Source organism: Erythrolamprus reginae, chromosome 10 (assembly GCF_031021105.1).
Source record: "Erythrolamprus reginae isolate rEryReg1 chromosome 10, rEryReg1.hap1, whole genome shotgun sequence".
Taxonomy (NCBI): Eukaryota; Metazoa; Chordata; class Lepidosauria; order Squamata; family Dipsadidae; genus Erythrolamprus; species Erythrolamprus reginae.
Genome location: NC_091959.1, coordinates 49,527,517 through 49,542,661, shown reverse-complemented (window position 1 = coordinate 49,542,661; position 15,145 = coordinate 49,527,517). Strand labels below are relative to the sequence as shown.

The window sequence follows — 15,145 nt, the reverse complement described above, 5'->3', positions numbered from 1 at the left end:
TTCTTTCTCTCATGCTTTCTCTTGTTCTTTCTCTGTTGCTCTCTCGTTCTCTTATTTTCTTTCTCTCATGCTTTCTCTCTCTTGTTCTTTCTCTCTCTCTCTGTTGCTCTCTCGTTCTCTCTTATTTTCTTTCTCTCTTGTTCTCTCTTATTTTCTTTCTCTCTCTCTCATGCTTTCTCTCTCTTGTTCTTTCTTTCTTTCTCTGTTGCTCTCTCTCTCTCATCCTCTCTCTTCCTTTCTTCTCTGTGGAGGCCGGCGAAGGTTTTCCTTAGTTTGAATGTTCTGAGCAAGCTGGCAGGGGGATGGGAAGCAGCCCCTTGACTGACAGCCCGGGACAGGACTGTGAGAGGGGTGGACGTTCCCACAGCGCTCGGAGCGGCTAGCGGCCGGATCGCCAGCGCCACTGCAGCCACCGCTGTGGGAGGAGCTGCGCCCCAAGAAAGCCGAAGAGAAGGACGGATCGGGCGGGTGGGGACAGCCACAAGTGGAAGCCTCAGCCCTGGAGCTCCCACTTGCAGAAGCCGCCCCTCCCCCAGCTATTGCCTGCCGCCGCTATTAGCGACGAGAAGCCATGGGCGCGAGGGGGCCGACTTTCAAAGCAACCTTTGGCGGCCTCCCGAGGAGGGTGCCAATAGTGGCGGCGGTGGGCAATAGCCCAGGGGGGGGGGGGGGACCAGCCGCCTGCTTAGGCAGGAAACCCTACACTACTTCAGACAGATGGCTATCCAACCTCTGCTTAAAAACTTCCAGTGTTGGAGCATTCACAACTTCTGGAGGCAACTTCTGTCCCACTGGTTAATTGTTCTCACTGTCAGGAAATTTCTCCTTAGTTCTCAGTTGCTTCTCTCCTTGTTTAGTTTCCACCCATTGCTTCTTGTTCTACCCTCAGCTGCTTTGGAGAATATGTTGACTCCTTTGCGACAACCCCTGAGATACTGGAAGGCTGCTATCATGTGTCCCTTGGTCCTTTCCCTCCTTCCTTCCTTCCTTCCTTCCTTCCTTCCTTCCTTCCTTCCTTCCTTCCTTCCTTCCTTCCTTCCCTCCCTCCTTCCTTCCTTCCTTCTTGTGCTTTGGAGAATAGCTTGACTCCTTCTTTGTGGCAACCCCTGAGATACTGGAAGGCTGCTCTCATGTCTCCCCTGGTCCTTCTCTTCATTAAACTAGACATAAACCCAGTTCCTGCAACCGTTCTTCCTATGTTTTAGCCTCCAATCTTTGTTGCTCTTCTTTGCACTTTTTCTAGAGTCTCAACATCCTTTTTGCATCGTGGTGACCAAAACTGAATGCAGGATTCCACGTGTGGCCTTACAAAGTGGTATTAACGCTTCACATGATCTTGATTCTCTCCCTCTGTTGATGCATCCTAGAACTGTGTTGGCTTTTTTGGCAGCTGCTGCACATGGCTGGGTCACATTTAAATGGTTGTCCACTAGGACTCCAAGGTCCCTCTCTTAGTTACTACAGTTGAGCAAAGTACCACATACACTGTACTTGTGCATTTGGTTTTTCTTGCCTAAATGTAGAACCTGACTTTTCACCCTTGAATTTCATGTTGTTAGATGGCACCACTCATTGTTCAAGTTTGTCAAGATAGAAACAGAAACATAGAAAATTGACGGCAGAGAAAGACCTCCTGGTCCATCTCGTCTGCCCTTATACTATTTCCTGTATTTTATCTCAGGATGGATCTATGTTTATCCCAGGCAGGTTTACATTCAGTGACTGTGGATCCTTCCTTCCTTCCTTCCTTCCTTCCTTCCTTCCTTCCTTCCTTCCTTCCTTCCTTCTCTTCCTTTCTCCCTTCCTTCCTCATTCATAGAAACATAGAAGACTGAGGGCAGAAAAAGACCTCCTGGTCCATCTCGTCTGCCCTTCTACTATTTCCTGTATTTTATCTCAGGATGGATCTATGTTTATCCCAGGCAGGTTTCAATTCAATTGCTGTGGATTGACCAACCACGTCAAGATCCTTCTTTATTTTGCACCCACCTTCTGGAGAATTGGCTATTCCTGCCAGTTTCGTAATATTTGCAAATTTGATGAGTTGCCCATCTATCCCCTTGTCCGCTGTGCCGCTGTGACCTCAAACAGTTGCTAAACGAAACTTTGTGAGTCAAACCAGCCCTGGTGATGCCACCAGCAGGCTCTTTAGAGCCAAATAATTTCCTTTGGGTGTGCAAATCTCTAGGCAATGAAGACCTTCCTTGCAGCCACTTAACAGTTGGGTGTGGAGCTGCTGACTCAGCTGGAAGAGAGAGCAAGAAAGAGAGGGAGGGAGAGGGAGAAATAAAAAAAAAAACCCAGCCCAAATTACAAGCGGAGCCTGGACAGAGAATTGAGCTAAATTGCCGGTTAGGGCCGTGCTTGTGCTTGAGCGTCTCCAAAGGGTTTCAGCCGGGATGGTCCCTCCACCAGAGCTAAATTAGAGAGGACTACGGTGACCCTGAGGCTGAGCAAGCCACAAGCAGCATCATTTTAGCCTGGGAGGGACTCCCTTGTGGGGTGGCCAGCCGTCCAGCCTGCCTGCCACTCGGCCAAGCCACCCCTGCATGCTGGGAGCCCCTGCAAAGACGGATTTCGGAGAGAGGCGAGGAGGCCTTCGGTCGGGGTTTCTAGGTGACTTTGTGCTCTCTGGACTTCAACTCCCAGAATTCCCCAGTTGATTTTAATCTCTGTGGACTTCAACTCCCAGAATTCCCCAGCCAGCATGATTCCTCCAGGGAAGGCACTGAATGCGAATGGGGTGATGTTGCCCAATATTGCCAGGTTTGGGGTTCTGTAATTCTGCAACCCTGGGGGCCTTTCCAGGCTGGGCACGAGTCCTTTTCTCATTGGGGGGGGGTTAGTCTCCTGCTGCACCCCAGGGGGCCTTGTGACCTTTTTTAAAAAAAAAAATAGGGGTTTTAAAAACTGTTTTAATATTGGATTTGTATATAATGTTTTGCTTGTTGTGAGCCGCTCCGAGTCCTCAGAGAGAGACGGCATACAAATCTAATAAATTATTATTATCATTAAATTATTATTATTATTATTGGGGGCCTGGTCCAGAGTGGGAGCTATGCTTGGCTGCCACTCAGAAAGACCTGCCAGCCTTCGAGCCCCACCACCTCTTCGGTGCCCTCCGTCCGATTCCCACCCTCTGAAATTCCCCCTCTTTTGAAGCTTTGAATTCTCAGCTGCCTTGTGTTTTCCATCCACTCAACAGCCACATCATTTTTGGGGAGGAAAAATAGCCAGGAAAACTGAAAGGCAGCAACCTTGGCAAACATAAGTGCCTAAGTGCATAAGTAAGGGGCGTCCATAAGGTCACTGGTGTGCCTTTCGTCCCCTGTCCAATCGTCTTTCCTTTCTTCCACCTATCTTATATATTCTCTTCCTTTCATATATCCTCTCCTCTAAGTTCACCTTCACCTTCTTTTATATTACCACATGTCTATTTTTCTTCCTATGTATTTGTGCATTGGACAAATGAATAAATATAAATATATATAAACATACTGCTCAAAAAAAAATAAAGGGAACCTCAAAGAACCCACCCTAGATCTGAATGAATTGAATTTTTCACTGGCACAACTATTCCATTTGCACAACAGCAGGTGAAATTGGCTGTCAATCAGTGTTGATTCCTAAGTAGACAGTTTGATTTCACAGAAGTTTGATTGACTTGGGAGTCATATTCTGCTGTTTAAGGGTTCCATTTATTATTTTTTTGAGCAGTGTATTTCCCCAGTCTCGGCTTCATTTGATTTTTCTTTCTCACAGGAAAAAGTTCAGTGTCTTGGAATTCCTTCTGCGCTCCAGCAAGAATTCCCCGGCATGTGACAGCCATGTATTTTACGAGCCTGATAAGGCATTTTAGAGGGGGGAGAAAAATCATTTTTTAAAACCAACTTAACTCTCCCCTGCCCTCTTTCTCCCGGCCTCCTCCCTGCGCTCTCCTGGGGTCCTTAAAAAACTCGGAGGAGAGGAAAGTTTCAAATTTCATGTGCAGGCTTGACTGGAATAAAACTATGGTTCTCTGGCAGAGGCGAGGAAGAGGAGGGACTTGCTGCATAATTCGACATTCCTCCATTGTATTGACTAGGAAAACGTAGCGCCCTCATTTCATTTGCTGGCATCTAATTGACTTAAATTATCCAATTTGCCCAGGGATTGTGGAATAAGCCGCAACAGGCCCCACTCACAATCATGCTCCTGCGACAGGCTAAACCAGAACCAAACCACACTCCAGCTGAGCACGATGCCAATGTCTGCCTTCTCCAGCAATCTTGCGTCAGTGCGATGCGATAATTGAGGAGAAGAGCAAACCCAGCAGGGCTGTTTTTGGAGGAGAAGAAACTCGGTGCGTGCTCAGAGGCCCCCTTGTGCTCCTGGGGCAAATAATTAGGAAGAACTTGCCACAGACTTGGCTGCTTTGAGCCTGATCTTTGCGTCTCGTTCCTGCCTCGAAAGCAAGTTTTCACCCACATTTTCATTTAGATTTGGACTCTGGTCAGTTGAGGGAGCAGCGCCTGGTTGGAGCAATGGACTCGGAGGCTGAAACACGAGGTTCCAAGTTGGAACAAACCGGCATTTCTTTCGTCCCAAACTGCCATGGGTAAGAAAAGGAAGGAAGGAGAAGGAAAGAAGGAATTAGTAAAGTGTCCCCCCAAGTGATTCTTCTTGCCCCGTTCACACAATCCGTCAGACCTGGGTCTTGGCTGGGGAAGCCACTACTAACTTGGCTAGGGGTAGGCAACAGTTGGCTCTTCTATGACTTTTGGACTTCAAAGGAAGGAAGGAAAGAAGGGAGGGAGGGAAAGGAAGGAAGGAAAGAAGGGAGGAAGGGAAAGGAAGGAAAAGAAAGAAGGAAGGGAGCAAGGAAGGGAGGAAAGAAAGAAAGAAGGAAGAAAGAGGGAAGAAAAGGAAGGAAAGGAAAGGAAAGAAGAAGAGGAGGGAGGGAAAGGAAGGAAGGAAAGGAAAGAAGACAGGAAGAAGGAAGAAAATAGAAAGAGAGAAAGGAAAAGGAAGGAAAGGAAAGAGAAAGAGAAAGAAAGAGAGAGAGAAAGGGAAAGAAAGAAAGAAAGAAAGAAAGAAAGAAAGAAAGAAAGAAAAGATTAATTTCTGGTGGGCTACTCCTGGATTACAAGCTCTGCCTTTGGGAAAGATGTGCGGGACATGAATCCCCCCCCCTTCATGCTTTGCCCGGCCCCTCCCAGCGAGGAGGAGGAGGAAGGGGGGGGCTTCTGCCTCCAGAAGAAAAGAGGAGGGGAGGGGAGGGCGAGGGGAGCTGTTTGGGGCCGTCCTGCCCTTCCCTCTTCCTTCCCTCCCATTCCCACATGAAACCAGACTTAATGCAAACAAGCTGGCCTGGCTCAGAGCTGCCCAGGACGCAGAGCCGAGCGGAGCAGAGCTGAGCCCCTCCAGGCGGCCCAACTCGGAGGACAAAACGTCCCGAGCGGAACCAGCTGCCTCCTGGCCTCCTTTTCCCCCGGGTGAGTCCCTGCCTGGCGCTTCCCCTGCTTGGCAGCTCAGCTGAGTCCCCTCCCTTGGGGGGTCTCCTGCCCATTCTTCTTCCTGGCAATGGGGAGACTCTTCGGAAGACCCCCCGAGGCCCCCCTTTTCACTCCAGGGGTGCAGAAAGAGCCAGCGGGGCACCTGAGGGCCAGTCAGCAGAATCCCCCCTTCCCCTGCCCAGCCTTGCACCTGGAGGGTGGCCACTGGGAGCAGTGGAGGGGATGCTTCTATCTGGTAGACTTCAGTGGCCCAAGGAGGCTCCTTGAACACCAAGGGGCTCTTGCGCAAACTTTTGCAGGGCGCCTGTCTGCTCCCACAAAGTTGCAGAGCTGGGGTTGGGTCAGAACCACTTTTGAGGGGAGGTCTGGGGGGTCCCAAGCTCCGATTCTCATCCTTATCTTCACCAGGTCTCTCCTCTCTCCATCCCTTCCCTGAACTGAGAGGCTTCCTTTCCCCAGCCCAGGGCTTCTTCTCGACTCACAAGCGGGGCCCTCCCTGTGGTGCCTCCTCTGCTGCACTTGGAGCCTGGGGGACGGAAAGAGAGAAGACCCCCCCCTTCCCTCCCAGAACCATCCTCTATTGATAGCCCTTAGGGTTGGTATTTGGAGTGGATGCATTCTCCCCCTGATGGCTGGCTTGAAAATATTCACAAGAAGTAAATTTGAAGGGACTTGCCTCGCTTTTCAAATCACACATTCATAAGTCCTTCTATCTTCTCTCTTCCCACCTCTCTCTCTCGTTTTCTTTCTTTCTTCCTTCCTTCCTTTCTTTCTTTCTTCCTTTCTTCCTTCTTTCTTTCTTTCCTTCTTTCTTTCTTTTTTCTTTCTTTTCTCTCTCTCTCCCCCTTCTTTTCTATCTCTTCCTCTCTTCCTCTCTCTCTCTATCTGTCTGTCTCTATCTCTTTCACACAATCTAGGATCCTTGGGAAGCAGCACAGGGATGTCCTTCTTCACATGGTCAGAGGCTAACCCTTCCCTGAGACTGCCCAGGCTTTGAAACCTTTTCCAAATTCCAGATGTTTTGCTAAAAACAGCCAAGTGGAAAGCCCTTCCTTCCTTCCTTCTTTCCTTCCTATCTACTTTATCATATCTATTTATCTATCTGTCTGTCTATCTATCTATCCATCCATCCATCCATCCATCCATCCATCCATCCATCCATCTATCTTTCTTTCTTTTGTGTTTTTGACTCAGTGAGTCCAAGTACAGATTAGATGGCCGTGTTCCTGGGAGGGGGTGTCCAGGGGGCTGGGAAGTCCAGGGGAGCCCCCACCCCTGAAACAAAGTAGAATTAAACACCCCCCGTTGTGGTCCGGAGTCTGCAGCTGGCTCTTTGGAGGTGGGGGGGGGGGCTGGATCCCAAGCGGAGTCTGGACTGTTGATTTAATTGCCGTTTGATCATTTGTTCCTGCCCAGGAGACTCAGAGAGATCTCAGATTACAGAAAGCCAAAGTGGGTGGAGAGAAGATGTTATGGGAAGGAGGGAGGGAGGCGGAGGGAAGACCAAGAGCAAAGCCAGGGGCTTGGAGGCATTCCCGGGAATGAGGAAGGGAGGAGGACACCTTCTTCCCAGATGCTGCAGCAGAGGGATTTAAAAAAAGACGATTTTTTAAAAAAGAAAATATAAACTTTATTGGAGATAAATAGGGGATACATAAAGCAAAAGGACTATGTGAATATTGGTACAAATGTATATGAATTTAGAGTATGCAATTATAAATCCAAACACACGCTTACATATATAAAAGAAAATAAGGCTAAAGAGAGAGAAAGAGAAGGAAAGAAAAAGGGAAAGAAAAGAGAAGAGGAAAAGTTAAGAATAAAAGAAAGAAGAAGAAGAAAGAAAAGTTAAATTCCTATCGTTAAGTTTATCAGAAGTCATAAGTGGTGTCAACCCATCTGTTGACCCGATTACAGCTTTTAAGATCTTTACTATCAGTATAGATGCAAGTTTTAAGTTTCTAAACTTGAGTTAGAGTTTTGTCATTTTGAATTTGTTCATCCTTTTATCAATGGTTCATAATGCTATTTTATAAGTTTGCGGGACAGTTGTTTGGGTGAGGGGTAAAAGGACCATGATGGAGTTGTTGTTTTTTATTGGGCTACTCTTAGGTTTGAAGTTTACACCAAGTTTTAGGCAGCTGAGCTCAGCAGCCGTCTATTTATTTGTGGCTACTCAAAGTGGGACGGGTGCCGTCTGAGGTGTTCAGAAACATCTGGTTGGTTTCTATTAAAAGGAGGGGGTCCTTAAAAGGGAGGGGGGAGGCAGACACCCCCATCCCACCTTAATCAGCTTTTCATCCTGGGAACGCAATGCTTTTGAGATGCCAGACAGGGCAAAAAGCCCGTTTGAGGAGCTAGAAAGTGGGCTCTGTAGTCACCGGGCCCTGAGATGTACCCCCACCCCAAAAATGTGGGTGCCCCTTTGGGGGGAGGAGGGAGGCAGGGAAGCAAAGAAGGAAGTTGGAAGCTGAAGGGCCTTTTATGGCAGCATCCTTCGTTAAGAAAATCCAACCCAGTGCAGAGGATGGAGATCAAAATGTGGTCCAGGGGGCTGTGGAGGGCTCCTCCGTGGTAGCTCCTGGCCCGGAAAATTCCCCCTCTTGGTATCCCCCCATTTGCCACCATCCCCAACTTTGCTCTGCTGAAGTTTCGGGAGAGTTGAGAAGCCAAGCCACTGCTGGAAAGTGGGAGAAGGGGGACCGGTCACATCTGGCAGCCCATCTAGGGCCTTCCAGCTGTTCCAGCCCCCTCCCCAGACATCCAGATGGCCAGACCACCCACTCTGAGGGCTGCGGGAAGGCTCCGGGCTGAGCAAGGGGGGGAGTGTGCCTGTATTGCCCTCAGCTGGTCAAGAAAGGGTTGGTTTTCAGCGTGGCTGCTTTTAGCAAAACATCTGGAATTTGGAAAAAGTCCCAAAGCCTGGGCAGTCTCAAGGGAAGGGTTAGCCTCTGACTATGTGCAGAAGGACACCCCTGGGCTGCTCCCTGGGGATCCTAGACTGTGTGAGAGAGGTAGAGACAGACAGATAGAGGGAGAAAGAGAGAGAGATAGAAAAGAAGGGGGAGAGAGAAAGAAAGAAAGAAAGAGAAAGAAAGAAAGAGGAGAGAAAGAGGGAGTAAGAGTGGGAGCAAGAGTGGGAGTTTAGAGAGGGAGAAGGAAGGGAGAGATTCCTTGCACTTTCTTCGTGTAGATCTACCCCATAAGTGAACGGGGCCCTAAAGTCCACCTCGCCCAGCAGCAGGGGCAGAGCTGGCCGGCTTTCTTGACCGTCTCGCATGGCTCAGCCGTTTCCGTTGAGTGGCTCCAAGTTCAGGAATGCCTCCCTCTGCCAGCTGTGCTCCGCTCCGGCCAAATCGGGATCCTTAAACACCCCCTTCCTTCCCGGGGACCGTTGGGAGCAACCGAGGCTGCAAAGCGACTCCGGGCTCCAGATGCCCAGATGCCCGCGTGGACAGAAGCCCCTCGCAGGGCTCCAAGTTCTCCCTCTCCTTCGCTGAACAAAGAGCACGGCTGTTTGGAAATTGGATAGAGCAGAATAACTTCACTGGCCCCCCTTTTGCAGAGACACCCCCAAATTAAAGGCAGATGTGAACGAATGCAACCAGGGTTTTGGGCTGCGTCTTTGCGCCTGTGAAATTAACCTTAACATGGTCAGACCACCAAGCTGTGGGATCCAGGGCTCCCTATATATATATATACAGTGTTTCATTTATTTATTTTTTCATTTATTTGTCAGAACATAGGACAGGACAGAATAGAATTCTTTATTGGCCAAGTGTGATTGGACACACAAGGGATTTGTCTTTGGTGCTGATGCTTTCATAAAAAGAAAATATACATTTGTCAAGAATCACGAGATACAACATGATTGTCGTAGGGGTCAAATAGGAAATGAGGAAACAATCAATATTAATAAAAATCTTAGGATACAAGCAAGAAGTGACAGTCATACAGTCCTGAGTGGGAGGAGATGGGTGATAGGAACGATGGGAAAAGCTAGTACTGATAGAAGTGCAGACTTAGAAAAAAGTTTGACAGTGTTGAGAGAATTAATGTATTTGTTTAGCAGAGTGATGGTGGTCAGGAAAAAAACTGTTCTTGTGTCTAGTTGTCTTGGTGTGCAGGGCTCTGTAGCGGCATTTTGAAGGTAGGAGTTAGGGTTAGGCCAAAGTCTCGGCCATCATTTTCATTCTCAGATGCTTCTTGGGGCCCTGACAAGCAGATATAAAAATAAATATTAAAAAATGTAAACACAGATAAATGAGGGACAGGGGTGGTGGGCACGCTGGTGTGCTTATTCATGCCCCTTACAGCCCTCTTAGGTCTGTGATCTATGGTGACTGCCATCGGGGCCTCGGTGGTGCAGTGGTTAGAGTTCAGTATGGCATGCCGATCACCAGCAGTTTGGCAGATCAAATCTCAGTAGGCTCAAGGTTGGTTCAACCTTCCCTCCTTCCAAGGTGGGTCAAATGAGGACCCAGATTGTTGGGGGGCCAGAGGCTGGCTCTCTGTAAACCACTTAGAGAGGGCTGGAAAGCATTGTGAAGCAGTATATAAGTTTAAGGGCTATTGCTCTTCCTTCCTTCCTTCCCTCCCTCCCTGCTAAAATGGGGGCCCAGATGGTTGGGGGCATGGGGCTGGTTCTGTAAACTGCTTAGAGAGAACTCCAAAGAACTTTGAAGCGGTATATAAGTCCAAACGCTAATGATAATACTATTCTGGAATTGGCCTAAGAGTTCAAACCTCAGGGTTGGTTGATTGTTGTTCCAATCATTGCAGATTTTAGAATAAACAAATGTTTTTATTACCATCACAAACGGCCAATAAACAAACTATAGAAACCAAGTAAAACAAGGTCAACTATTACAGTTGGTGGAGGCGCATAGATTTTATCCAAAGGACAATGAAAAAGGAGCATTTGGTGTTGGGGAAGGCAGGGAACAGACTGGGGCCCCCCAAATATTTGATTGCCTTCCTTCAGATCGGTTTGTTTTAGCTGTGGACTTATTTACGGGGTGGAAAGGAGGAATCCTTCCAGAAAAAAAGGTTCCTCTGATTTGAAGAATAACTGTTCCCTTGCGTGTGTGTTTTCTCCCCCAGCCCATCCAGACGTTTGTGTGGTCCTCCGAGTCTTGCCATGGCGGCTGTGCCAGATCTCTGCCTGCTTCTCCTCCTCTTGGTGTCGCCCTTTTGTGCCTCGAGGTCAATTCAGAACCTGGTCCTGGAAGAGGGCGAAGGGAGCGGAGGCAGCGAGGAGTCTCCCCACGAGCCCACCTCGGCCAGGGCGACGCTGAGTGCGAGCCCCACCTCGGGGAGCCTCGTGGTCGATTCGGTCAACGGAACTTTGCACTCCTTCAACCTCCTGGACGGCATCGTCAACTTCTTCCAGACGTACATGCTCCTGATCCTGGTGGTCGGCTCCCTGCTGCTCATCTTCCTCTCCATCGTCTGCGCAGCTGTCATCACCCAGCAGAAGCACAAGGCCTCCGCCTACTACCCATCATCCTTTCCCAAAAAGAAGTACGTGGATCAGAGTGACAAGGCCGGGGGGGCCAAGTCCTTCAGCGAAGTCCCCGAGAAGCCGACGGACGAGGGTCAAGAGGAACCGGTGGATTCCACCAAACAACTGCAGGCCGACATCTTAGCTGCGGCCCAGAACCTCAAGTCTCCAACCAAGGTCGTCATGGCCAACGGGAAGAGTGGCCCCATGGAAGACCCTCCCCTTGAAGGGAAAGAGGAAGGGGCCCAAAAAGAAGGTGGGGAAGAGAGCAGCTCTAAAGAAGAGGAAGAAGAAGAAGAAGAAAAGGAAGAGGGGGAGGAAAAATCGCCAACGGAGGCTGAGCTGCCTCCAGAGATGTCGGCTCCAAACAATTCGGTGGCTGCCGAGACCAAAGAAGAAGAGGTCCCATCTGTGGTGGAGGCCGACCCACCTCCACCTGAGGAGTCCAAGGAAGCCCCGCCCACTGAGGAATCTGCCACACCTGTCCCCGAAGGTGGGGAGCTGAAGGAAGAGCCCAGTTCTCCACTGACTCTTGAACCCACAGAAGAATCCCAAAACTAAACGGGCTCAGCTCCCATCCCTGGCGGGGGACGGGGGGGACGACACACCCGACAATACGAAATCTACAGGGATCTGTTTATCAAACAGAGGGGGGCAGATCTTTACCTTAAAGAAGACACGTCAGCCACCTCCCAAGGAACACCTGGAAGTGCTACGTTATTGTGATTTTTCTTCAGTTCTGTAGACTTGCCCAAGTCTTGCGCCCTCCAGGACCATGACTCCCATCATCCCCTGCCAACTAGCCTGCCCAGGGAGGTAATGAGAGTCACTTAACACATCTGGGGGGGGGAGAGAAGGAAGTTGAGTGACCGCATGGCCATAATGTAGCTATTCAACCAGCTGAGCAGGTAAGATAGAACTTATTTTAGAAGACCTGTTGAAGACACGTAGACTTCAACGTGGTTCCAGAATTCACCTGGAGGAAACATCCCAGTCTCGTCCTCTAGGACTTTCCCCATTTTCAGGGAGGACATACCTGCACATACATAGTTTTTGAGATGTGCCTTTGGATGATCATCTATTTATATCAACCCTTAATTCTGGGCCAAGAGTTGATTGGTCAACCTTTCTATGAGTCATGAAGTCATCTAGACCTTTCTTTCCCGCTCCATTGCTGATGAGATTGTTTTTGGGCAAACTTGAAGATATGACCTGCCCATGTGCTTCTTTTAAAGCGAATCCTGGCCCAACTCTGTTTAGTTGTCCCTTGTATCGATCATTAATTCATTTATGTTTATTAGCATCAGTTCTGAAAGTTCAACTCCTCGTGGCTGTCTATAGTTTCAGAACCGCCAACTTGAATTCAGATATTTAAGTACAATTTCCAGCCAAGCAATGACAACAATGTACAGTACAATGGATCCACCACTCAGTCCAAGTATTATTTTTTTTAAAAAAAATCTGGTTTATCCTGAACTCCAAGTTCTCCAGGTGCTTTAGGACAGTGGTCTCCAGTCCTGGCAACTTTAAGACTTGTGGACTTCAACTCCCAGAACGAAGAGTTAAAGTCCACAAGTCTTAAAGTTGCCAAGGTTGGAGCCCCCTGCTTTAGGAGATCCGATTGCTCAACCCAACCAACTTTGGGAAGATATTTTTTGGGTAATTATTCCTCTACAAAGACTCAGACAGTAGAGGGGAAGATACTGAGGACTTTCATGAGTGAATGGAGCCCAACAAAGGTGGATTTTTATCTATACAGGTTCTTCATTTGTCAAGATCTACAGAGGAAGCAGGCCCCGTATTTTTCAGCATTCAAACACTTTGAACTCTTTTTTAAAACTCAGTGATGGGAGGGAAAACTTTATTTTTGGTCTTTAAAAAAATCATGTTTATATTTTGAGGGGGACATTGGATTTATGATTTCCAGGTGCTAATCTTTCTGGGCCAAGTAGAAGAAGAAAAACCTTCCAGTAAGCCTTACATCTGAAGCAAGGGAGATTAACCTGGTTTGCGACAAGCCTTGAAGAAGCTGGGTGCCAGGAGACCATGTTTGCAACAACAACAAAAACCCTCCTTGGTTTCTTTCCCAGCCTCTTTGCAAAGGTTCTGCTGATATTTATGACTTCTCCTCCCACTGGGGTTCTCCCAGGGGTGACCCTTGTAATCGTAGTAAAAACATCCATAAATTTAGCTGACCGAGACATTTATTGTAGTTTTGAGGACTTATCTGGGAGAGGGTTTCGTAGCTTGACCTTCTCTGGCAGAGTCTCCTGCCCACTCAAGGCCATTTTGGAATGAGAGACACCAAGGGGGCCTTAAAAATGCAACATCTGGAGCTTTGCAACCAGCTAAACGCCAACTGACTTAGCATGAAGAGGGTCTTGTGAACCTCTCAGCCTCTTTTCCTAGGACTTCCTAAACTTTAACACACCAGGAAGGACACCGTGCTGATGAAAACACAAAATAAACACCTGTACAGTTCTTCTTCACTTTCCAGATGTTCCAACCCAACCCGTGTGTGGCGGAAACCAGATGCCCAAACACCTAGAACTGTTTTTTACTTGAGCTTTAAGGAGTTTGCACGTCCACTCCCAGAATTCCCCAGCCAGCATGGTTATTTGGTTGACATGGCCAATGATTATTTTTTTAAAATGTCCCAAGTTTGATAAAATGCCACCACTGTAATGTTTCTTTTCCTTGCCTGACCCTTGAGTCCAAATGTATTTTTTTCCATTATAAATGTATGTTCTATTAAAAAATGATAAAGCAGGCGTTGTGTGGATGTGTGGATGAGGCCCTGAATTCTCCAGGCAACAGACCTGAAAGAGCAAAATAATTGTTGGCACAGAAATGGAAGGGGGTCTCCCCCCCCCCCGCCCGCAGGCCAAAAAAGAGTTCTTACTTAATATGCAGCCTATAAAAATCTCATTTCTTTCTTGGAAACAGTTCCTCCAGTCTCAGATTACACCCAAACCCCTCCTCAAAATCTGAATTACATTTCCTCTTTGACCCACTGGGTTATATGGAGAAGGGGTCCACTAAATCGTTTAAATTGGAGCCAGCCATGTGCAGCAGCTGCCCCCAAAGCCAACACAATTCTGGGCTGCATCAAGAGAGACCCCCCTCCCGTCTCCCTCCTTCTCATCCTGTTTCCCAAACAGCCCCCAAAGGTTCTCCCCCTGCCCTCCTTCTGCTGGGTTTGACTTTTCACTGTCTCTCGGTGGCTCGACGCAATGTTGTGAAACTTCTTTCTCTCCTGGGATTCAAAGAGGAAATAGCCGGCATTCTTGGGCCAGAGAGAGGCCTCCCGGTGGAGATTTTCCCCACCACCACTTCCATAGGGCACTCTGGACTCTGGGGGAGAAATTGTGCCTGCCTTGAAGCCTCAGCCATGGGGAGAACCGGGGTGGAAGAAGAAGGGGGTTTAGAATAGAATAGAATAGAATTCTTTATTGGCCAAGTGTGATTGGATACACAAGGAATTTGTCTTTGGTGCATACACTCTCATTGTACACACACGCAAGAAATAGATTTGTCAAGAATCATTTGGTACAAGACTTAATGATTGTCATAGGGGCCAAATAAGCAAATGAAGAAACAATCAATATTAATAAAAATCTTAAGGATACAAGCAACAAGTTACAGTTCTAAGTGGGAGGAAAAGGGTGAGAAAAAACTAATAGAAATAGAAGTGCAGACTTAGTAAAAAGTTGAGACTGGGGATGCCTCATTTTCCCCCTTGCTTGCTTTCAACTCCAGGCACAGCTCTGCTTTCAAACTCCCAATTCTGCAGAACCTGTCGCCACTTTATGTCTATATCCTCCTTTGCAGAAAACCTTCAAATCTGCAATTTGCGTAATTTCTCAGAAAGAAGAAGCAACACAAACCCTTGGCAAGGTCAACACTGATGCAGGCTTGCGAAGGAGAGATAGGAGTGTGCAAAACAAACCTCCCCAATTATTATTATTTTTTCTGCCTCTCCCTTTCTCTGAGCACAAAGCCGCTGAACTTGGGAGCATTTGGTCAGGCTGTTTTTAAGGAACCAAATCCGCAAGGCTTTTTATGCCCCAAGCAGGGGAAAGGTGCGTTTTCTAAATGGCTTTTCCCATATAGACTCTGAGAACTGTACAAAAGGATTGAGGGGTCG

The 15,145-nt window shown here is 48.0% G+C and overlaps 1 protein-coding gene across 1 annotated transcript; it reads left to right on the top strand.

Annotated features, from left to right (window-relative positions):
* Nucleotides 1-5,316: 5,316 nt before the first annotated feature.
* Nucleotides 5,317-13,767, top strand: TMEM119 (transmembrane protein 119). Its single transcript, XM_070762555.1, has 2 exons — nucleotides 5,317-5,474; nucleotides 10,599-13,767. The coding sequence occupies exon 2, from the start codon at nucleotides 10,636-10,638 to the stop codon at nucleotides 11,557-11,559; it is 924 nt and encodes a 307-aa protein (XP_070618656.1). The 5' UTR covers nucleotides 5,317-5,474; nucleotides 10,599-10,635; the 3' UTR covers nucleotides 11,560-13,767.
* Nucleotides 13,768-15,145: the final 1,378 nt, after the last annotated feature.